At 41.9% G+C, this 25,496-nt stretch overlaps 1 protein-coding gene across 2 annotated transcripts; it reads right to left on the reverse strand.

Moving 5' to 3' along the window:
- Positions 1-1,541: 1,541 nt before the first annotated feature.
- On the reverse strand, positions 1,542-24,166 carry LOC131245489 (ubiquinone biosynthesis O-methyltransferase, mitochondrial). 2 transcript variants are annotated; one of them, XM_058244993.1, is made up of 10 exons: positions 23,691-24,166; positions 23,460-23,549; positions 21,254-21,332; positions 20,738-20,815; positions 18,417-18,465; positions 4,148-4,197; positions 3,421-3,570; positions 2,209-2,289; positions 1,973-2,111; positions 1,542-1,872 (listed from the first exon to the last, which is right to left on the reverse strand). In XM_058244993.1, the coding sequence occupies exons 1-9, from the start codon at positions 24,137-24,139 to the stop codon at positions 2,004-2,006; spliced, it is 1,134 nt and encodes a 377-aa protein (XP_058100976.1). In that variant the 5' UTR covers positions 24,140-24,166; the 3' UTR covers positions 1,542-1,872; positions 1,973-2,003. The 2 variants fall into 2 exon arrangements, with proteins under 2 accessions (XP_058100976.1, XP_058100975.1); XM_058244992.1 differs by having other exon boundaries at positions 1,542-2,111.
- Between the last annotated feature and the right edge of the window lie 1,330 nt (positions 24,167-25,496).

Here is a 25,496-nt window from a genome sequence, read left to right on the forward strand (position 1 = left end):
CCTAAGAAATTATCCTATAGGACGGTGCGGATTCTTCATTTGTTTGACCTATCACTTTTTAAGCACGTGAACCTAAGAAATTATCCTCTAGGACGGTGCGGATTCTTCATTTTGTTTGACGTAGGAGATAGATAGCTCAGGGTCAGTTTGGATGCAGCCTGTTTTCCTGCTTGAATGGACCATGCATGTTGGATCCAAACCGTCCAGCTGAAGAGTCATCACGTCAAATTGACCATGCCTCAGCTAAAATATCAGGCCCATTCGGATGTCCATTTCGGCCACATCAGTGGACTAATTTATTTCGAATTGTAGGTCGACATTTTAGACAGGCAATGAAACATCCTGATACAACTATATGATTGAAATGAGCCGGAATGGGGTTTTTTTTTTTTTTTTTTCCAGGTCACTCCAATGGCCAGTTTCCTGCAAAGATTTGGTTCTTCTAACCTATCAGTGAATGGGAGACTTTGCTGCAGTTATGTATATTTTTACATTGTTAGTTTTCCGTATTATAACTTCAAGCCCTCTCAGTCAGGAGGCTGGAGGCTTGATGGGTTGCCTTTATGAGGGTTGCAGAGTAATGCAGATTCCTTGCATCCACAAACAATCTGCATTTCCACAGTATGCCTGCATGCTTATACCGTTGCAGCTGTTGCAATGATGATTTCATGCAATCTATGAACAACCAGCTTGTCCACAGCAACTGCTTGCGGTGAGTGGTGCTAGCATTTTTCTCTGTGGTTGGGAGGATACTACAGATAGTCTTCACCACCATATTCTACATGGTGATGGCATATACAATACATGCCCCCACCATGGATACAGTGCAGCCTGAAAATTACACTGGACAAATATCCTACACAGATGCTTGAAAAAGTGTCAAGTGGTGCAAATTTAGTAGCAGCATCAGACTTCTGGATCACCTGAGCAGTGAGATCTTTTTTTCTTTTTTAATATGCTACGTGCCATCCGCAGATTGGTGCATGGTACAGAGTTTGGAATGGCTGACACACATTTTGCCATGTGCGGTGGATGGGCACCTTTGGAAAATGGTAAATGAAAGCACACTAATTTTATGACTCCCATCGGTTGGGGTTCATTACTTTTCCAACTAAGTTTCTGTTGTCTTCTCTCACCAGAAAAGTGAAACATCATCAAAAACATGCATGTATGGATATGGTTAAGGGTGTGTTTGGTTGCACCAAATGTCATGAAAATTTACCCCGAATTTAAACTGATTGATCATAAAATTTCATGATGGTTGGTGCCCATGCAACCAAAAGCACCCTAAGCTAAGAGAGCTCGTATCCACCGATGAAAATCCATACTAAAGCCAAAACAGAACAATGCAAGCAATGCACTAATAAAAATCTTAAAATTAAAAAAGAGAAATCTTCTATGAACACTAAACCACACCTACCACGTGGAGATGCACTTGCGTGCGTGCGTGCGTGTGTGTGTGTGCGTGTGTGTGAAACCTCAAATTCCTTGCATTTCGCCTCATCTAATACACAGCTCATGGAATTCATGCTCTCAGCTCAGAAACCAAGAAACCTTGCCTGGCATACATCAGGGAGATCTGCTACTAGGTGCTGTTGACGTCGTGTACAAATTGAAAGATCATTTACAAGAGGTCCAAAATGTACTGTGTAGTTTATATGACTGTTGGGTCAGAGAACTGCAACCCCAGATGCCACATGCTTCATCGGAAAAAAGTTGCTATGACCCTACACAGCTACACCAATGTTTTGAGTCCTATTTTTCACCCCACCGTTTTGAGCCTTTTTTTTTTCTTCCGCTCCACTGTTACCAGATGTCTTTTTCGTTCCATCAGAAATTGATTTTACGGTAGAGAAGAATATGACCTCCCCCCTGCACTGACGATACCTCTAGCATTATGACCCTTACCACAATGATGCTGGGGGGAAGGGAAAAAAAAAAATAACAGACAAAAAGAAAAAAGATTGGGGTACCTGTTATCAAACAAGCTAAGTAATAATGATCTATTGGCTGTTCTTAGTACCGAATGCAATGAAATTTACACTAGTATCATCAGATAGTGACCATTGTCCTGTCAAAGGGTTGTAGACAAACCCAGCAATTTCTTGGACCTGATCAAGAACATTCCAAGGAGTAAGTTCTCAATTTCTTTCCTACAAAAGATACAAAAATAAATAAATAAATAAAAATAAAGGATACGGAGATCACCGAGATGGATGCACGTTGCAGGATTAATACTAGTTCTTCTGGAGTAAGGAAGCTTGACCACTGATGTGTACCTTTTGGGAGCTGCAAATAGCAGATCTCAATTAAGGGAGGGTGCAACTGGAATCTGAGTTCTGTTTGGTGAGGGGATATCTTTTCTTCCGGGTATGGGGTGGGTCACATGGTAGAATCTCTGCTTGAGTCATCAACTTGTGGGATCCACCACGAAAAGTCAGATTAAAAGATATTCAACTCTTTTGAGTGGCAGAAACTGCAAGATGATCAACTCAAGCTGAGCTGTCACCGTGCGACGCACGCTTAACAGCAGCAAAATAATAATAATAATAATAATAAATAAATAAATAAATAAAACATTAAAAAAAAAAAAAAACTGACATTTTTTCCTCCTCTCACCGTTCAGAACCTTTGGAAACCAGGGATCAACAGACCCATCATTGCTACAGTCAATCATTATTTTAGCTCTGTGTTTGCATTATTTTGTTGACAGTATAAAACTGTTCCTGAATTAACACAGGAACGAAAGCAAGCCCAACACAGGTATAGATAGTATGACCAAAAGCATCCACAGGAACTGTTTCACAAATCAATCACATGTTTACCTTCATGGACAAATCATGTGAAAGTGTTCTTTAGAACGAAAAAGAAAAAAAGCCGATAAATCATGTGAAAGTGCTACTATGCAAGTGGTGATTCCATTATTTTGGCCACTGTCTTTATGAATGCTTGGTCAAGTCCTGTGAATTAGGCCCTTCTGCAATATGTGAAATTCAAGGGTGGGCATTGCCCTTCCCTCCCAGGTTGTTCCTTTTACTCCACCTTAATTTTGGATCAAGCTGAATTTTAGGTCCTCGGGGTTTTCTGGGGTGACCTATCTGATAGACGGGTTGGATGGTGGGAATGCATCACGAGGGTCCCACCTCTTCCTGGTACCACCAAAAGCTTCGTGGTACCAGTACTGCCAGAGTGCACCCCTTCATCAATAAAGCTTTTCTGGACCCATGCACCTCTACACGTTTCGAAATGTGCCAGCCTGCACATGTTTAGAGACACCCGGTCCAAGTATCAGTGGGCCCCACCTCACAGATGAGTTGGAAACATTGGTTAAATTTGTGAACTGATGAAACCATCTCATGATGATGTCGCACAATGATAATGTCAAATCAACAGTGAAAATGGACTACTATAGAAACATACCCAATGGAGGATGTATTCAGCAGCAATGATGGCAGTAGCATATGCTCTCACAGAGCGGTTAATTGTAGAGATCAGAGTGGCTCCATTAGAAGCAGTTAATGCTGCCAATGACTTGCAAAACTCAGAGGGATCGGCTACATGCTCAATTACCTAAAATCAAAATTCAGAGGGATCTGCCAATTAAGCTAGTTTAACATAAATTCATACCAAATTTAAGCAGGGAATAGAATGTTTAAATATGATATATCAAGTTGCCAGATATAATGGAATTCTCTTGGATATGGATCTCTACTAAACATACGGGATAGACTGTCTGCATTCACCACCATTTACCATATGGTGGCAATTCAACCACCATGGATGTGGCAAACAGTATGACCATCCACACCATACCAATCATGAGCCATTGTGGATGGAGCATAGCCCCAAATCACATGGGTCGGACATCCAAACAAATTTTGTCTGCTAAATTTGGACCTTGACAATTTTCTTTTAACCGCCCATTTGATTATGGATCAGCATTGCATGATCAAGATGGTTTTCAGGCTATGCTCCATTCACAATGGAGCCACAATTTATGCCATCTGGATTGATACAAACATATGCCATATAGTGCATGAGTTGGGATGTTAAATAAATGGTGGCAATTGCATATTGCAATCAGCTCCTACATGCATTCATTGTTCAGCAAATTGAGACCTGCATACATTACCCAATCATAGCATACCTCAAGTGCAATCACAGCATCAAATGTTCTCTGTTTTTCAACCAGTTGCTCTGTCCACATAATCAAATTCGTGTAAGGTTTTCTGATACGAAAATGACAAATTACATCCAAACAAATGTAAACCTCTTGACCTCTAGTAAGCTTCACATGGGGTAATCATCTTATCAAAACCAGCTCCTAAGTTGAATAAAAAATCATTGTCGAATATATTCATCAATGTTAGACATCTAGCAACTGCTTGGACAGACCTGAGGTTAGCATGTTAATTGATGGTGAACAATTAAGCTTCTTTTCTTTCTTTTTTTTGAAAGTCAAAGATATTTTATTAAAATCTCTAAAAAAAATATTAAAGAAAAATGCCGAGATGATGCAAAAGACTACAACCCAAATAAAAAAAGAGATTAAAAGCCTTGAGATTAATAATACAAGAGGCCCATTCTACTACATAGAGCTTCGCCCTACTAAAGAGCTCTACCACCAAGCTGCTTATATTTCAAAAACATCTTTAGTTCCCAAAAATTAGCCAACAAGACCAATCTCCAAATAATCCTTTCTTGTTCCCTAAGCCCAACACCGTGTGATGCAAGGACATGTGATGACCTAATCCTAGATACATGTATAATCTGGTTAAAGAATGTTCAGATAAATATACCAATTAACTAACTATTTCCAGTCAAAGGGATTAGGTAAATTTCAAAACAAAGATGAGGTCATTAAGTCAGGATCATGCCCCTTAGCATAAAATTGCGTAAATAGTAAAAAAGGACTACATAGGGATATGATGATATCCCAAACTAGCATAAGTCAGTCCACAGTCAAGTTTGGATCTGATTCTACTGACTAACCATCCATCTTTTTCATTCAAACTAGAAAGGGGATATTCAGAGAGGAACGAAATGGGTGAAGAATGAAGGTTTCGAGATGAAGAAAGTAAGGTCCTTTTGTCGTTAAAAGAAGAGGATGATTCTTACCGTTTCCTGCACTTCAAAAATCTAGAAATCAGGGTGGAGTCCTCAACACCTAAGGGTCAATCCTGAAACCCTAATCTCTTGAATAAAGAGGAAGAAAAGAGACGAATTTCTATTCATTCAATAATAATAAAAATAGGGTTTCTCACCACAACATATATATAAGCTATGGAAACAGTGAAAGTGCACTAAAGCCGCTGAAAACAAGAAAAATAACAAAAAAAGAAGAAAAGTAAAGAAAGTGCAATAAAGCCCCTGAAATAAGGAAAAGAACAAAAATGCCTAAAACTAAAACACTCGTGTGGTAGAGTGTGAAATCTGACCCATGGATCTATAGTCAAGTGCGGTCATGCCGCTCATGCACTTATAGCGCATCAGAAAATGGGTCCGATGGACCAAATGTCCATCCACATCAACTCCTCCGCTCCGGTACTCTGTCGACAACGCCTCCTCCCCTGGTACACTCTAAAGGGTGCATCACTGATATCTGCAACACCATGCCAAGCCATAAACAAATCGACTATGACATGTTGAACATCCTAAAGAAGCTACTCCACACTTTTGCAAGTAAACGGGCAATGCAAAAAGAGATAATCAATTGACTTGGCATCTATCGTACACATCGCTCACACATTGGGAATCATCATAGACCACTTTTTTGGTGGTTGTCAATGGTCAATCCCTCTTTCTTCCGACTAGCCAAGCGAAAGCTGCAACTTTCAAAGAGCCACCATGGTGCTACATGTGCACCATTCTTCTACCCCCAAAGAGAACCGTAGCAACTTATAAAAGGAATGGACCGAGAAGTAACCCAATTTGTTCCTTTAACCATATCATCCTGTCTTGATCCCTCATTGACAAAGAGCAACATTGGAGGTGACCTCGGAGTGTCACAAACTCTTCGACTTTCAAATCAAGCAGGTTCCTTCAGCAAGGGGCACCCTCATAATCGCATCGCCCAAGAAAGAAAAGAACCTAAATATTGTTATATGACTTTCTTGAGAGAGGCACGCTAATCTTGGAAACAATTATGGAGAGAGGTTCCACCTACCCAAATATCCTCCAAAAATCAGTTCCCATTACTGAGGGAGAATCTAGTTCCCTCTTTGAATTTCGACTTTAAGCTTCATACCCCCCAACACCTTGTATAGAGAGGAATCCCTTACCATCCCTCGCGAACCTCTTCCCAATCTAGGAGAGATTTTTTCTTTTCTTTTCTTCCCAACCTTGCTACAAGATTTTACGCCTCAATCCTTCTAATATGACTATGGTATACCAAATCGGTTATGTGACAATTCATAAATAGTTTTTTCTTCTTTTTTTTCATCGGGGGAGGGGGGTAACAACCATTACGACCTCTATTGTTACCGTTATGGAATGCCTTGAATATGACCAAACCGATTTTGGGCACCTAAACAAGGACATAAAATACAAAAGCATGTTTGACAACACTGCCTTGATGAGAGTTAACCTGTCACCTGTCGATAAATACCGACTCTTTCATCTTGATAATTTCCTTTCAAACATTTCGACTACTTTGTCCCAAAGAGGCTTTATTGGCTTCCCAATGCAAAGAGGAAGACCAAGAGAAGTGGAGGGGAAAGTTCCCATGCTAAATTCAAATACTTCTACTATTCGCTCAACCTTCTCCTTAGACATCTTGCTCTTGGCGATGTTAACCACTTCAAAGCATCTTATTAACATTCTCAACTTGCCCACCATACTTGCATTCACCTCACAAAATAGGATAATGTTGGCAAACTGAAATGGGAAATCAAGGAGTCAGGCTTCTCGACCCTAAACTCTCTAATGAGACCAAATTGCTCCTACCATATTTCCAACATTCTGCCTAAGGCTTCTGCCACCGCCACAAACAGAAAAAAGGGAGAGCGGATTGCCCTGCCAAATGTCTCTGGAGTTAAAAATAAAAATAAAAAATAAAAAATCCTTTGGTGGATCCATTGACCAGAACCAAGAACCTAACCAAATGGATACACTCCCTCATCCACCCTCTCCACTTCAAATCGCATCCCAACCACCCTAACATGTAATCTAGGAAATTCCAGTATCCATGATCATAAGTCATTTGTATATCAATTTGTACAGAATGCCTTTCAAACTTTCCTTGTAATGAGAATCAATATGCTCATGAGCTGAAAGTGCAGTGTCCAAAATTTGTCTTCCTACGATAAACGCACTCTGGCTGTTGGAGATTACACTTGTCAACACTATTGAAAACCTAGTTGCTAAGGTTTTTGCAAGGATCTTATAAGGCCCCCCAGTTAAGCTAATTGATCTAAAATCCTTCTCTCTGCTCCTGCTACCTTCAGAATAATAGCATTGAAGGACAACCCTAACTCAACTATAGCTTTCCCCTCTAGAAGAATTTCATCATAAATTTTGACATGTCACCTTTCACTACTTCCCATAATACTTGAAAGAACACCATTAGGAAGTCATCAGGGCCCGAAGTTTTGTCCCTATTCAAAGAATCCATTGCAACCTTGACTTCTTCACCAGAAAATCAAGTCGGCCTCAACGCGGCTAAAATCCAGATTGTTCGCACTTGATCTTTCCATTCCATTCTTCTTTCCTCCACTACAACGCTACTAATGTTGTTGCTTCTAGCCCAAGCACTTGCATTGTTATGAAAGACCCATGTGTTTTTGTCACCCTCCACTTGCATTTCTTCCTCTTTTAAGTGATTCGTGTAATCAAGAAACAGCTTCACCCTTAAGCGTTATCTTCCTTTGTTAACTCCATCCATTTTGCCTTGATGTTGATAGCCAGGATTCCTTCAAGAATATTTCCAATCAGCCTCCTAATTCCCCAACACCTCTCTCTTCATGTATTAATTTTGTCTTTTAAAAGTCTAAGTTTCTGACATAATCTAAAGCCAATGAAGCCCACAACTTCAAAAGAATATTTCCAATCAGCCTCCTAATTCCCCAACACCTCTCTCTCCATGTATTAATTTTGTCTTTTAAAAGTCTAAGTTTTTGAGATATTCTAAAGCCAACGAAGCCCACAACTTCAAAAGATTCGCATCACTCTCTTACCAGCTTCGAAAAGCCCTCCACCTTAAGCCACATGAGCTTGAATCCAAATGGCCCCAGTCCCCAACTTTCTTTCTCCACGTCACAAAAGAATCGAGCAATGGTTTGAAACAAGCTTCGACAACCCCCACTGAGAAACCAATGGAAAATTTTCCACTCACCTTGTCAACACTAAGAACTCGTCAATTTTGTATATAACTACCCTCTCCTGTCCATTTGATTGAGTATATTTCAAATATCGTATCGGAAGATCAACCAGCTCGTGAGAGTGACACAGGACAACTAACCACTTGCTCTTAAAGCTCAAATTGATAGAGCGTGGAGAATCAATCCCTTTATCTCATAACCCAAGCCCCACATCACATGGGTTCCGCATCACATAAGCCACCTGCCTCACACAGGCCGCCCACCCCGAGTGTGCCCCTGCAACCCACAAGCCACCCTACTCAAGCTCAGTATGAAAATGCCCCTACATTAGAGAGACCACCCACTCCGAAAAAGCTTTCATGCTGCGCATGATCCTCCCATCACTAGATTTCTTGTACATGAACCCGTCAGATTAAAATTGCTCCCTACGCACCATGGAAGATCATATCTGACACGTGTTGCACTTAGTTCAACCTAGAAATTGTGCCTCTTCGCTACCAGATACAACCCATAAACTGCCATAAACAACCATTGGAAATGCTCAAGGCTTCTTTTTTTTTAATAGCAGCATCGCGATCTCTTAATGGGGCTGTTTAAGGTGGGCTTTGATGTAACTAAATGCCACCAACCATTAACCAAGGAATCGATGAATATATGCAAAATATAACACCCGGTTTGGATGGACCCTGAGAATAGCATTTAGAGCTGCTAACAGGGCAGATAAAGTGCTGTTTCGATGTTGTGAAGTCCAGTTACAAGTGAAGTCAGGGTCCTTGTAAGTTGGTTACAAGAAGAAGAGGGTGGGGGGCAACAAAAAAAAAAAACAATCCACGGCTTCCCCCGAAACCTCTCTATAGAAGCCACAATGAAGAAATAGATGATCTACCGACTCCACATACCGCATGCACCTGAAGCATTAGGAATCACCATATTCCTCTTCTACAGATTATCAACATTCAACTGGGAGCACCTTATTCCTTCCAACCAACCACGCAGGCTGCAACCATCTCAAGACTGCAGATCAAATAGCTCATATTTAACTGTTGGTAGTCCAAGAAGAGCCCACTAAATGTTTTAACAATATGACTATCCATGTGCCAATGTGAGTGGCACCAAAATATAGGAAACTGCACAAGATCGTCTCCCGATGTGATATATTCTCAGAGAAGAGACTGATAGGCAATATATATTGAACACATCAACACTAAATACCCCGCTCAATCAATAGCACTGATATTGAACCATGGGCCAATGTTTAGGTGGTCAAGACCGTTGTTCTATCCACAATGGGAAGCTTCAAACCAAAGAATCTGGACACTGAATTCAAAGGAATCTGCCTTTAAAAATCGAATAAAATTGCAATTAAAAAGCATCCTCTAGTAGAATTAGCTTGCTTTTCAAATCAACTCATGAGAATGACAAACTGATGAAATAAATTCCCCAGGGGGTCGAGATCTAGGGAAAAATGCAAGAAACTTGCGAGGAGAAACTACAACTATCGACACAGTTTTTTCAGTAAGATGACTTACTCGGTTGTGTGTATGGGTTTCTCACATGAGAGTTCGTTTCACTCTTTTTTTCCTCCTCTCCTCTCTCCCCCTCACCTACTATAAACCCTAGCAAGCCATTTCTCTCCATCGCCCCAACTAGAAACTTATCTTCCTCCCTATCCATCCCCCTCCATTAGAGCTGGGTAGAATCCAGACCAATCTGACAGATCCTACCCGATCCGATCCGAACCAAAGGCCAGGATTGGGTCGGATCGAGTTGGCCCAGTCAGATCCGACCATACATCGGATCAAGTTCGAATCAGTGGTCAATCCGGACCAATCCGGTCGGGTCTATATAAGTAGTTGTTTAGATTATTTTTTTTACTTTTTACCTACCCGACAGCAGCTACCCTCACCCATCCAAATTTCTAAAGCATGGAAGCAACACCATCGCCTAAGCTGCCAGCCAGTCAAATCTCGGCCACCTCGTGTCAGATTCTGTCAATCCCTTCAAATCTCCTCCAAACATTTCTTTTTTAAAAAAAAAGGAAGCAATGACTAGAATATCATTAAAAGGAAGAAAGACAATACAAAGAAGGAAAAGAGGGAGCTGAGCTGCTGAGATAGCAGGAGACTCCTAGCCACCAAGAAAAGAAAAATCAGCACTCCTAATATCCTTATCATTTACAGCCCATTCTAACACCATTCTTTTGGCCAAAGCCCCCACCGCTCTAGGCGTAGAAGATTTGTTATCGAAGCATCGGCCATTTCTTTCTTTCCACACCGCCCACCAGATTGCCATGATAAGCATACGCCAAATCTTCAACTTCCTTTTTTCAAGCCTAACCCCATTCCAAACGGTCAGCAAATTCGCCACGAACTCCGGAACACACCAGGATATGGAGAAGAGATCGCAGACATGAGAGAAGATGGAATAAATAAAGGGGCAGTGAACTAGCAAATGGTTCACCAATTCAGCTTGGCTCATACAACACAAACAAATATTAACTAGGGGCATGCCTCTCTTGGCGAGATTGTCAATAGTAAGGATCCTGTTCCGAGCCGCTAACCAACAAAAGCATCTGATCTTGGGGGGGGGGGGGGGGGGACGTTATATTTCGAAAGAAACGGAGTTGCATCACACGGGGGCCTGTCCGCAGAATAGAGGACAACATAGAGAGACTTGACAGAGAACTCCCCGATTTCTCTACCCTCCATTCAATACTATCCGGGAGAGAGGGGGAAATCTTGTGATTGGATATGAAATCATGCAAAGCCACGAATTCTTCCACCTCAAAATCGTTTAAAGCTCTGGTACAGGGGATGTCCCAAACAAAATGGGCGGGAGTTGGGTAGCCACAGCTATTAATGAGGACATCTTTAACAGGAGAGATGCGGTAGATCTGAGGAAAAGAGTATCTGAGGAGTTGTTCCCCCAGCCAACCATCTTCCCAGAATCGAGTAGCTGACCCATTGCCCAAAACAAACCTACAATTGGCCGTAACGAGATTTTTGGACTTAAGGACCCCTTTCCAAATGTGGGACACTTTGTAGTAGGAGCTATCTTTCGGCCATCAGTCCCCCTGAGAAGCCCCATACTTGCCTTTGACAATACCAGTCCAAAGGGCATCCTGTTCCGAAGCAAATCGCCAAGCCCATTTACCCAGAAGCGCGGAATTCATTAATTTCAAATTCTTCACATTAGCACCTCCGTCACAGAAAAGAATGCACACTTGAGACCATTCAAGGAGATGAAACTTGCTGTGATTATCTTTGCCAAACCAAAGGAACTCCCTTCGGATCCTTTCCATAGACCTCAGAACCAACCCCGGGCATTTAAAAAGTGACATGAAATAGAGAGGAAGACTGGAGAGGGCAGTTTTGATCAGCATCAACCGACCACCCAGAGATAGATAACGACATTTCCAAGAGGCTAGGTATTTCTGAAATTTAGTAATGACCCTGTTCCACATACTCTTCGGAGGGGGCCCCACCGATAAGGGCAAGCCTACAAAATAAGTAGGGAAGGACTCAATACAGCCACCTAACACAGCGGCAAAGTCCTGCAATGACTGTTGGGGGACATTGATGCCAAGGAGCTTGGATTTATTGAGGTTGATTCTTAAGCCCGAAACGACTTCAAAACAATCGAGCGCAGTAAGAAGGTGATTGATTCTGTCAGTCGAAGCTTCAAAGAATACAAGGGTATCATCGGCGAACTGAATGTGAGTCAGAGGGGCTAAAATCCCGGGCATCAGAATACCCCGCAGGAGGCCTTGTTCCTAACCTTTCTTAAGCATTTGAGATAAAGCCTCCCCCACAATCAGAAACAGGAACGGGGAGAGCGGGTCCCCCTGCCACAGACCTCTGGAGCTTTTGAAAAAGCCAAAAGGCGTGCCGTTTAAAATAACGGAGAAGTGCGCAGAACCAATACAAGCAGAGATCCAGTTTCTCCACTTTGCCCCGAAACCCATCCTACGTAACATATAGGAAAGGAAATTCCAATCGACATGATCATAAGCCTTGGCCACATCAAGTTTGCAAAAAATGGCTTGAAGCTTCGACTTATGGCAAGTATGCAGAACCTCATTGGCAATAAGAGCGCCATCCATGATCTGTCTACCTCTGATGAAGGCATTCTGATTGTTGGAGATTAGGTTACCGATGACTTTGGATAAACGAACAGATAGGATCTTAGCCAGGATTTTATAGGGACTCCCTATAAGACTGATCGGTCTGAACTGAGTAAATGAAGAGGCGCCCGGCACTTTAGGGAGAAGAGAAATAAATGTAGCCCCAAGCCCTTTTGACAGTCTACTTCTTAAGTGGAATTCGTGAAGAAAATGAAGGACATCGTAGCGAACTAAGTCCCAGAAGGAGTGGTAGAAGCTGATCGGGAAACCATTAGGACCTGGCGACTTGTCCCCACCCATAACGTCCACAGCCGCCTTGACTTCTTCTTCCGTGAATTGAGCTTCCAAAAAATTCACCTCAGCAGACTGTAATTTGGAGAAGGAGATGTTATCTAAAGAGGGTCTCACCCAGTTCTCAGAGGAGAGGAGCTCTTTAAAATGAGAAATCGCGAGGTGTTCGATCTCCTTTTTATCCTCAATTCTGTTGCCTTGATTAAAAATACTGAGGATAGCCTTAGTCCGGGAATGCATATTGGCTACTTGATGAAAGAACTTTGTACTTTTATCCCCTTTGACGATCCACTTGACACGAGATTTGATTCTCCAATCCGCTTCTTCTCCTAGAGCTCTATTAGAGAGATCTTGAATGATGGAGATGCGCCTAAGCAAGACCTCCTTTGACATCGGGGTTTCCTCGGAATTGACGTCAATTTTCTGGAGCTCAAGAAGGAGGTCGTTTGTCTTAGCCACCTTCTTCAGGGAGACCTCCGTACGCCACTTCTTCAACTTTTCTTTGAGAAGCTTGAGCTTGCAGAGAAGCCTGTGACCAGCATAACCTTGGACTTGAAAGGAAGACCACTAGTCTACGATCTGTTGGCGAAGGTCTTCAGAATGGAGCCAAGAGGAGTTAAATCTGAAAGGTTTCGAACCCCAATTAACATCCTCCACGGATAAGAAAATTGGACAGTGATCGAAAGTGGTTCTTGGTAAGGCAATTTGGATGGTGGTCGGATATGTCTCGAGCCATTCAGGGGAGACCAGGAATCTGTCCAAGCGGGATTGGATTGGGGAGGCCCGACCATTGGTCTAAGTGAAACGCGACCCCAAAAGCGGCAGATTGATGAGTTGCTCTTGCTGGATCCAATCGGAAAATTGAGCCATGGCAGTGGAAGGCCTCCTGGATCTAAAATGATCCTCCTGAAGACGCATAACATTGAAATCCCCCATCACCCAGGATGGGCCAGCGAAGAGCTGTCTAGCTTGAGAAAGTTCAACCTAGAACGCTTCCCTGAGAGAATGGTTGTTAAGACCATAAATAACCGACAGGAGACATTGAGTGGGAGAAGACTTATCTTGAAGGATGAAAGACAGAGAACATGCCCGAAGAAGAGGAAATGAGATCCCATTTAGCTGATTTCCAAGCTACGAGAATACCACCCGAACTCCCCGTGGCATCAACAGATAGCCACTTAGCGTCTGAAGCCTTCCACAAAGAAGGCAAGAGGTGATCTTTAAAAGTGGACACCTTAGTTTCCTGAAGACAGATGACATCAGGATTATTTCTGCTAATCGAAGACTTGATGAGACTCCTTTTGTGCTTGGAGCCCACCCCCCTAACATTCCAAGAGATGATCTTCATTTATTCAATACACTTCCCTGAGAACCCTGTCTCCTAGATTTAGAGACTGCAGTTGCGATGAATCCAGGGCTAGCTTCCAGCCGTTGTAACTCGCGGGAACTGGAAATTGAGACTAGTTGCTTCGCCGGAGTTGGACGCTTCTCTATCGGCCTACCTCTATTTTCGATGCACTAAAACAGTGCAATGTAATCTTCCAATCTATCCCCAAAAGAGAGACCGAGGGAGCGCCCGACCTTTCCAATCGCCTCACAAATCCATCGTTTCTTGTGGATTTTGGCCAACAGAACTGATCTATGGGAATTAGAAGTCGAAGGCGCCATCTGAGAATCACCGATTATCTGCAACGGTTCCGGCATGAGAAGCTCAGCGGACATGTTGTCTTGAAATAAGGTGATCGGGCCCGAGTCTAGAGCATCTACGGACGGGAGAGATGAAGCAGAGGGAGATAGGCAAGAAGACGACCGGGATTGGGAATGCGATAGAGGGCGGGAGTCTGAAGGATAATCGAACGTCAAGTATAAAATCGGTTCGGTAGGATGAAGAGGCGTGAAGTAGGAAGGGGAGGATAGGGGAGGATGAACGGTGGGGTTGAGATTGATAGATGGATCCAGATTCGGGTCCGGGAAAAATCCAAAAGAAGTTAGAGGGGAGAGAGAGGACTGGGGAGCTGATAACTGTCCCTGCACCATCCATGAGTCGACGTCCTCCACGTGTCCCTCGTAGGGCACAACATTAAGAGAAATGTCAGGAGAAGCTTTTTCTCAAATAGCCACGCGCCCGTCTTTAAACTGACCAAGGGTCGACACGCCTCCCGAACTTCATCTCGAATAGGTAGATACGATTAATGCTCCTGATGCCGGGGAGAAAGACCCCTGGATAAAAGGCTGATCAAAAGAGGAAAGATGCAGTTTCTCAGAAGTGACTGTCGGGTAATCCGCGAGAAAGCAGTTGAGAGGAGGGTTAGGCGTGCTACGTGTCGAGTTCTACGACCCCATCAAATCGCTCGACAGTCGAAGAACTGAAGCAGGCGGCTGAGCGGACAGATCTTCTCCATGTGTCGTCATAGGATCGTCGGAGTGGTCGTTTCTTTTGCAGGCAAAGAGGTCGATGGCAGGCTCCTTGTATGGTGCTCCGCTGGAGCATGGAATACGATGGTGCTGATGCCGCTGAAAATGGGGAACCACCATCCGCTCCGGCGGAGGGTCTTCCCTGATTCGCCAAAAATCACCCCATCGAGGGAGCGGATCATCCCAAGCTTCCTTAATCACCGGGAAGTCGAACCATCAGTCATCGACCATAACCTTCATCGATGAAGGCGGATCCGATCCTTTCTTCCTTTTTATTCTGATTCTGATGACACCGACTTCCTCTCCAGTCTTCGTCTTATCATCCGATTCCAGAAAGGAACCCAAATAAGCACCTACTGCGAGAAAGAAGTCATTGAACCACAATTCTAATGGAATAACCCAAACCTGAAACCAGACGGTTACCATGCCAAACAACGAAAATTCTTCCCAGCTCAGAACTGTAGCCACTGGTCCTCCAAAATGGAGAAGACCAGCCATAATCACCATCTCCTGATTAATCCCAGGACCGACCTTGAGCCAAAGCTCATTGTACCCCAGTGGATGAAGCTTGTAGTTCCCTGGATGAAAGCCTGTAGTTTCCACTAACCGGTCCTTTACCTGAGATAAGGACGCCCCTTCTTTACAAACTATCACCACCGAATCCTTCAATTCCTCCTTGGCTTTGAGAAAAGGAGCTGAATCTACGATGATGGGTACGCCCAGTTAGGGTAAGGGAGGGGGAGCAGGAGAGACACGGGGAGAGGAGGAAGGCGGAAAGACAGGTGACAAGGTCGAAGGAGAGGGGCAAGCCTGGGGTTGGATCTGAGATAGAAGTATCTCCTTAAATGAGGGGATGTCAGTGACGGGTCAGGGGGATGGAGGAGGAGAGGGAGGAGGGGGAGCCGGGTTAGGAGGAGGAGGAAGAACAGGGGGGACAGGGTTAGGAGGGAGCGGGGGGACTGCCTTCGGCCGATATACCAGAGGAGGGCAAGGCATCAGGGATCGAGAGGCGGGTGGACCAAATCGAGCTCCTTGAACTAACAGCGGGCATCCCGCAAATTTAACTCCGTGTAACATGGTAACTGCTCTCGCAAGCTTAGCTTCAGAGGACATACACACGAGCGCAAATCCTCAGTAATCCCCGGAAATCCGATCTCGGGGCATAACAACATCCATAACCGCCCCAGCCCTACCGAAAATCCTTTCAACGTTAACGGGGAACTATCCGGACGGGAACCCTCTAACATATAAGGTGGGGTAGTGTTTCTGATTCCGCGCCGCAGCAGCATTTGAAGAATTTTTCCCGTAATGAACCTCCTGCCAGTCCAATTCCTGTTGTCCCGCCATCTCCCTATCCTCCACGGGAAGATTAGAAGCTTGATCACTCTTCTGCTGTCTGTATCTACCGCCATCTCGAATACTTTCATCTGTGGAGGAATCTCCCCAAAGGCGATTAGAAGTATCTCCCTTTGCCTCACGGCCTCTCTGCTTACCATGGTTGTTCCTTTTTATTGCGGTTTGAATGCTTTTCGCCAGGCTGCAAGAGATGTCGATGGTTTTCCGGAGGTTTTCCTTTGTCATTTTTTCCACGCCTGTAATCATGATGGTCCATCACTTCCCAATCTGATTTCCAGTCTCTCATCGTCGTCGGCCACCCTCTGGGGAAATATTAACAGATTCCTATTGTGGAATGCAATTACTTCCCACAATCAGATTCCTCCAAACATTTCTCACCTCCACTAATTCGAAAACCCTAGACGAAGCTCTCCAATCCCTTTTCTGAAGGCCACTCTCATCTCGCCACTATAAAATCCCTCCTTCCATCCCTCCTCTCTCTCCCTGTATCCAATATCTCTCCCTCTTAAAATCTTACGGAACCTCTGTGCTGGAGAGATCTTGAACCAGACCTCGTTCGTTGAATCGGATGGCATCGATGTTGTTGCAGGCACTTTCTAATCTCAGCCTCTGGATCTCGATGTGGCTCGGTTTAGTCTGCAGCTCCTGGGGAATGTTTCATTAGCAAGAGAAATGCACAAGTCCGCAATTTGGGATCGATTCTTTCCAGAAGGGTTCGAGGAGATTGTGCAGGTCTGGATATCTGATGCTGTCTCACTTAGTTATTTAATCACTTAGGAAAGTTACCCTTAATTTCTTATTTTTTTACAAATTTTTAGAATTTTTGAAATTTATTTATTTTTTAAATTTTTCCAAAAAAAAAAAAACATCAAGACCAATCTGAACCGTACCCAATCCAATCCGACTCAGTTTCCTTGACCGAGTCGGACTCGGATCGAATCAGGCCAGCAGTGCACCGGATCGGACCGAGTCAGATGACCCGGACTTAGTCCCGGATTGGATCGAGTTCGAGTCAGGCCATGGAAACTTCGGACCGAGTCGAGTTAGACCCAATCCGGTCCGACTCGACTCGATGCCCAACTCTACTCTCCATTGCCCCATCTTCCTGTCTCTCCCTCCATCTCTCTCTGCTCCATCGCCCCAACTGGAAACCTATCTTCCTCCCTATCCATCTCTCTCCATTGCCCCATCTTCCTTTCTCTCCCTCCATCTCTCTCCTTCGACCTTACCTAAAAAATGGCTTGCTAGGGTTTACAGTAGTGAGGGGGAGAGAGGAGAGGAGGGAAAAGAGAGTGAAATGAACTCTTGTGTGAGCGACCGATACACACAATTGAGTAAGTCATCTTATTTGGAACGTTGCACTGCACACTCCCCACCTTATTTCTGACTTTTTCGTTTTTGGGTAACTTGGCTTTACACTGGATAGAGTCTTCCACCACACAGAACTCATCCAAACATGTGAAACCTACAAAATTTGTCGAACCGACTTACAGGAAGTCGGGTTCCTTGAATCCAAACAACACTAAAAAAAAAAAAAAAAAAACTATTTAAAAGCCCCACCCAGCCTCCTAAAGTGCACTCAATGGAGTTCTCCATCAACATGGTTCTAAATCGCAAAAGACCAAAATCTGGTTCTCCCCGAAATTCCCTTACCTTGTTATTTCATTATATGCACCATTCAAGCACCAGAAAATATAGCAACTTCCAAATGAAGCCTAATAAAATGAATGAAGTGAAGGCCATCTTGGCATGTAAAGTATTAAAATGAGCTACTGCTTTAGTGACTAAAGGAGAAGCTTAATGACTATAAAAGACTGAAATAAGATCCATATGCACCTCGGGATGTAGCTCACATGGTAAGAGAGAAGTAAAAAAAAAAGAAAAAAAAGAAAGAAAGAAAGATCCATATGCACCTGCTGTTGTACAACAGTATTCAATTGATGAAGTCAGTGGGTCCAATCCCTGTGTAAGTGATACAAAATTTAGTAAATCATCCAAACGAGAACTGATAATAAATTCTGCATGAAGTAACATGCATTTCCTGGCATGGACGAAAAATTCAATCTAAAATGACCCAAAACATATCAAATAAAACAACGTTCACCTGAAATGAGAAAGTTTAATGGAAAGAAAAAGAAGTCAGGAAAACACAATACAACAAGCTCAACCAGTCTTGAAATTTGTTATTGGCTACATAACTAAACTTGTTGGCCTGCAGATTCCAGTGATAGTGAGCAACCAAAGAAAGCAACTATTTCTTGCAACATATAATACAGATGAAACAATATTATTAACCATTCTTTAAGTCAAACCAGTTATCCAAATTGCAGCAACTCAGGCAAACCTGATGAAACTGTATTATGTTGTTGTAAGCAAATGATGCATGCCCACCATTCTGTAAGTAACTGACCGGAAAATAACTCTTTCTCAATAGTTGCACATATTTTACATATTGTAGATGGTTAACCATAAAGAATCATTTTCTTACAAAGTTTGGATTGCCATTTAACTTAAGAAAAAGAGCTGCGCTTTGCGCCACTGCCAAAAAGACATCATCTTCTTTTTTTCCTAATTTCTTTTCAATTTTTGTGGCAAACAAAAAGGACTTTCTTTTTAACAGTAACAAAATTTTATACAAACTGAACCAAAAACAAACACAATAAAATGCAAGAGATCAGGGATGGCAAGGGATCATCCGGGAAACCCCTGGACAGCCTTACCGACCATTACCCCATTTTCCCAAACAATCTTCCCTTTTGAAAGATGACCACAGTGTTGCTTCTACTATAAAATATGCAACTGTTTGCTTGTTTCGTAAGGACCAAACTACTGCCAAGAAAGAGAGATGCAAAATAGTGCATTTCCACTTCCCTCTAGCACTCCTTTACCAAGCATGAACCAAGTGGCTGACAGAGCTGGGCATAACCCAGGTTAGACCAAACAACTAGAAGATCTTTCTCTCCAACTCAGAAACAAAATCACAATGCATGAACAGGCTAGACACATAATGCAGCTGTTGGTAATCACCATGCTTCTTCTATGGAGATTATCAGTGGTAAGAAGACTGTTTTTGGCCATTAACCATGAAAAAGCAACTCTTGGAGGTCCCCTATACTGCCACATAATAGCTGACGGATTTAAAGGGAACTGGACTGCCCACCACCCAGAAGCTGATGAAAAAGAACCTCATTAGGGGTGTCAATGGGCCAGGCTCGGGCCTGACAAATTCATAATTTTGAATAGGCCTGGCCTGAAACAGTTCAAATTCTGGGCCGAGAACAACCCCAGGCCCAGCCCGTTGACAGCCCTAAATCTCATGGGAATAGCTTCCAGTGCCATCTGTCCATTGCAGAGGTAGAAGGACAAATGCTTTTGGCAAACATATGAAGGCCAAAATGTACTAAATAAAAGAGATCAGCATAAAAGGAATAGAATCCACACCAAAAAAGTTCCCCCATTACTCCTCCATTTTAAGCAAGGAGTCATCACAAATCTGTTCTTCATTTGAGATTGGACTAGCGCACATGTGAGAGGCACTTTATTTGTCACACTATGTTGTTTGCAACATCAAGTCACAGTCAAGTCAAAGCATAGAAAGAAGTTTTCAACTTCCAGATTATCTTAGTTTCCTAATTAATTTATTTTTTAAAAGAGAAGATTTTTCACTCTTTCATGACATGCACACTGCCACCAACCCCTTTCAGCATGCTCTACACAGACCAAAGTAAATAATAATAATAAATAATAAATAATATTAGTAGTAGTAGTAGTAACAACAACAACAACAACAACAATAATAATGAAGGAGAAACAAAATCTACTTGAATATTGGACTTAAAATTTTCCGGAACTACCCACAGACTGTTGAGTTTGTCATGGTGAAACACGTTAAATGATTCTCATCGGAAATAAGATGAGGCAAAACCAAGGAGACACTCCGAGACAGCCATATCTTGATCTAGAATTGCCACACATGAGAAAGGAAACTAAACACATATTTGAGCATAACAAGAAACAAAAACCTTCTACAAAAGATTCAAATTCCCACAGAAAAGAAATATCCAGTAGGTGTAATAGCCATTCTTTATAGTAAGCAATTCTAAAATGATCTTACTATGATTTTCAAGGGGGATTACAAGTAGTTTGATTCTGTTATAAGATTAGTACTTTGGATTGACAATAAGGCAAATGCAATTATTTATGTATCCTTGTTTACAGATAGAAAAGCCCATACAGCATGGAGGCGTGCTATCCTGATGTTTTTCTCCACAGCATCAATGCCAGTAACAATAGCTCCCATTCGAGCCAGAGGCTGTAAAAGAATAAAAATGTTAAGAAGATGGCAATATATAATTAAATTAAAAAAGATGAAAACCACTTAAAAATTCTGACAATGAATGAGATAAATTGCACGTGAAACTAAAATAGGCGAAACATTTGCATAGCCACTACCCATTACAAACAGACAACCAAAAAAATCCCACGTTTCTCACAGAATAGGTGATATGATGATGGAACATTTGTTATCTTAAGCAGTAAAACACATTCTATCATACCAGCATTGCTAGACTTTTTTTAGTAACCATTGGCAGCTGGCGGTTTGAATGAGATGGTAGTTTGTTATATTAAACAGTGAAAGAGATCTTGATGAGACTGGTATCAAGTGACATGTGAATAATGTTGTACCAAGAAGGTTACAGGCAGCATTGTTCAACTTAGGATAATTGCATTTTTTACAAGAGGATAATACCTCTGAGAGAATGCCTCCTCCACAACCAACATCCACAATTTTCAATCCTTCGAGAGGTCTGGGACAATATGGATCTTTTCTGAAACAAGAGTCCGCAGTGAACATTAAAAGAAACACAGAGCAAAACATGTCAGCTATCTATATGACAGTTGACCAATTGTCTAAAATCAGATAGATCATATGCCATATTCTAAAGTATTCCTTGTTGGCCATGTTAGAAAATCCCAGTGATCAAGACAATATAATCATCCAATCACTGATATAAAAATAGTTAGTTAGAATATTTGCAACCGGTCAGCAAGGAGTGCAAAATGGCCCACCATTTGAATAGGTGGGATCAGCCAACCCATGTGAATTGCAGACAGTGATAGATTCCACGAGGAAAAATACCCACTCTCTCTAGCTACTTTTACTGGCATAATTTGCCTCATGGATCTCTACTTATTTGTGACAAATGATTGCATACACCTCATTGGACCGGAAGTTACCATCCACCTAAGCATACACACAAATGTGAAAGTGTGCACGACTTCACACCTGTGCATAAGTGACACCCACCATGACCATCATGAGCACAAAAATCAGGCCAGTCCAATCATCTGGCTGATCACATCGGTACATTGAATCAGACTGTCGGCATGTCGATATTAGAAGGTCAATTGTTTCTACAATTCATAAGGGGTGGCCCTCTAGATGATTAGACCAGCCCAATTTTTGCTCCCAGAGATCTTCGTGATGGGCCCACATTGCACAGCTCAGATGTGTTACACACTCAACACATTGGCAGGCATGCAAGTCGTGGACAGTAAATTGCTGCCAATATAGTTGTATGTGATTAATTCCAAGAAAGCCAATGAAACGGTCTCTACCACCAAAATTGATATGAAGAACCATCAAGTTTCGTGGGATCAACATCTTAATCAAGAAATCATCACCATCATCATCATCATCATCATCTAAACCTTATCCCAAGTATATGGTGTCGGCTACAGGAATCATGTTTTACCATTCCACTCTATCAAGGACCATATCCTCAATTAAAACATGGGTCATCAAGTCTTTCCTAACTACCTTCCCCCACATCTTTTTGGGCCTTCCCGTTACCCTTTAGAGCCTTCGACTTGAACCAACTCACTCTTTACTGGCATAGTTCTAGGCCTCGTTGCACATGGTCAAACCATCTAAGTCTACTTTCCCTCACCTTATTACCTATCGATGCTACTCCCAAGTCCCCTCAAATGCATTTATTTCTAGTTCTATCCTTCCTCGTCTTGCTGCTCACCCACCTTAGCATCCTCGTTCCAGCTACATACATCCTATGAACATGTTCTTTAAATCGTCCTCCACTTCTTCCACCTAGGTTGAATTCTGTGAGTAATCTCTCTCTCTCTCTCTCTCTCTCTCTCTCTCTCTCTCTCTCTCTCTCTCTCTCTCTCCTTCTTTGCAATGAATGGTATTCATTTGGTAAAAGAAGAAGGCCTCTCTCTCTCTCGACTTCTTTGCAATGAATGGTATTCATTTGGTAAAAGAAGAAGGCCTCTCTCTCTCTCGACTTCTTTGCAATGAATGGTATTCATTTGGTAAAAGAAGAAGGCCATCTCTCCATTCACATGAATTATCGACCCAAGATATTGAAAATGGTCATTTTGAGGTACCTCTTGGTCAACAATCTTAACCACGTCCTCTCTTCCACTCCTATTGTTACTAAAATTATATTCCCTTTACTCTGTTTTAGTCCCGAATAATTTAAAATCTTTAGGTTATAAAGCATCTATCCATAGTTCTAGCTTTGTGTCTACCCCCTCCCTTGTCTCATCAATCAAAACTTGCCATCTACAAACAACATACACCAAGGGACCTCTTATAAGTGCCTTGTTAACTTGTCCATAGTCAATGCAAAAGGATATGGGCTCAATGCCGACACCTTGTGCAAGCCAATAGTAATTGGGTGACTCGCCTCTCCACTAGTGGTTCTAACGTTTGCTACCACTCCCTCATACATATCCTTAATCATGTCAATATGTCCTCTTGAGACTCGTTTCCTCTCCAACACCTACAAGATTAACTCTCTAAATCACCCTATAATATGCTTTTCTATGTCAATTAAATAGCATGTGAGATCCTTCCTCCTCTCCCTACATTTTTCATTAACCGCCTACCTAGGAAAATAATCTTAATCAAGAAATGTAAAATAAAAGGAAGATACCCAAAATGGCGGCAAAGCATGGAACGAATGAAAGAGACTCTTGTGGGGTTCATCGAATGCAGCGGCTTGAAGGGGCCATCACTGTCCCACCTAATCATATCCATAAAAACACGTTAATCACACCCGACCACAACTCACTACAGAACACCCGGATTCAAAGCCCATTTCTAGGGTTTCTTGAAGATTAAAATTTTTATTTTTATTTTTAAAAAAAAAAAAGGTAAGGCGTACCATGATTCCGCCATGGCGGCGAATTTGTCAATTTCGATATCTTTCACAGAAGACGGAGCAGGATTTCTAGCGGCACTTCTGCTGCTGTTGATTTGGATGGGATCCGACGGTGAGGATTTCTCGGAGGAATGTGCGGGAGGCGATGGACGGATGTCTGCGTGTGATCCTGTTTCGAGACATGGATAAGCAGCGGCGATTTCGAGATCTTTCAAAGAGAAAGGAACGGGATTTGTAGTGGCGCTGTTGCTGCGGCCGTTGATTTGGATGGGATCTGACGGTGGGGATTTCTCGGAGGGATGTGAGGGAGTTGATGGAGGGACGAGAGTGTGTGACCTTGTTTGGAGCAATGAACGAATGGCGGGGATTTGGAGATGAAGAGATGAGATTCGGGTAGGGTTTCTGCAGAGAGTTCGGTATAATAGCTGATGCAGTGACTGAGGTGAAGGCATTTCTTTGAGACTGGCAACGAAAAGAAAGAAACGCGGCATCGTTTGGCAGTTAAAAGAAAGAAGCTATATATGATATGATACGCGACGCTCTTCTTTACACCGTGTACGTGTATTTTCAATTCTGACAGGTGAGGCCAATATTTTGGTAATCCTGTCCGTTGGTACTTTTATTCTCTTCGTAGATAAGGATTTTAATGGTCCTGATAGTTATATAAATAGTCGATACCCGATCAACATGACCAGGTATATGTGTGGCTAAATGGGTGTGGGCATGTGCCTGAGTATCGTCTTAACATTAACGAGCTGAACCCGATTATATACATATGCGATTGGATTTCTCATGCCATATTTCCTGATCCAGGGGGCCGTTTGGATACTACCAAATAAGTTTTTTTTTTTTGTTTTTTTTTTTAATATCATGTGAGTCTATAAATTACTTTTATTACCTAAGTTAATTTAGTTATTGAACTTAAATAATTAACTTTTAAGGAAAAATAACTTATTTATTTGAGTCATTTTTTATTACTTTTCAAATTCCAAAAGTAACATACTTTCTTTATTTCATACTTTTTAGCTTATAATTACGTTGTTTACTAAACATATTTATTTCATCTCGTTAATCAGGAAAATCAATATAAGCTACTTTGTCATAATTAACTTATAATCTAAATGCCTCCTAAGATAAGCTACTTATTTCCTAAATAACTTATCTTCATTTTCACTTATTAAAAAGATATGTATTTTTAGCAAACAATGTACTTATGTACTTCTCATCTCTTTCAATTCTTCGTATGCCCATCTTCGGTGGCTAATGAAATTTTTTTAAAAAAAATAACTATGGTGATTATGTACTTTTAAGTTTTAAAATAAGGTTACTTATAACTAAATCATAAACCAAACTTATATGAAATAAATCAATTATTTACTATCAATCAGAGATGTGTACATTAATAAAAGGATAATCATAAAATTTCGTGCAATATGATTTTATGTCATGTGTCATAATGACGGTTGTAGAAAATGAACAAAATCGTTATTTGGTTTTCATCTTAGTCAAATAAAAGTATTGGTGAGTTGGTACATTGAAAGAAAAGTGATTGTATTTAATGCATTGACAATGAGCCAAACATTGTTCTTATATTTTCAATCAAAGGCAAAGTGACATGGAAGGCAATATTGTACCCTATTTATGATTGATTTTGAGATAGTCAATTAAAAATTGATATGTGTTATAGTGCACAAGAAATGTATAACGTGTGTAAGTTTTTTAGAGATATTTATAGCGTTTTTCATAAAATTACAGCTAGCACCGATATGATGATACGCGTCATTTAATGACCGGACACAATCGAGAAGC

Source organism: Magnolia sinica, chromosome 5, assembly GCF_029962835.1.
Source record: "Magnolia sinica isolate HGM2019 chromosome 5, MsV1, whole genome shotgun sequence".
NCBI lineage: Eukaryota > Viridiplantae > Streptophyta > Magnoliopsida > Magnoliales > Magnoliaceae > Magnolia > Magnolia sinica.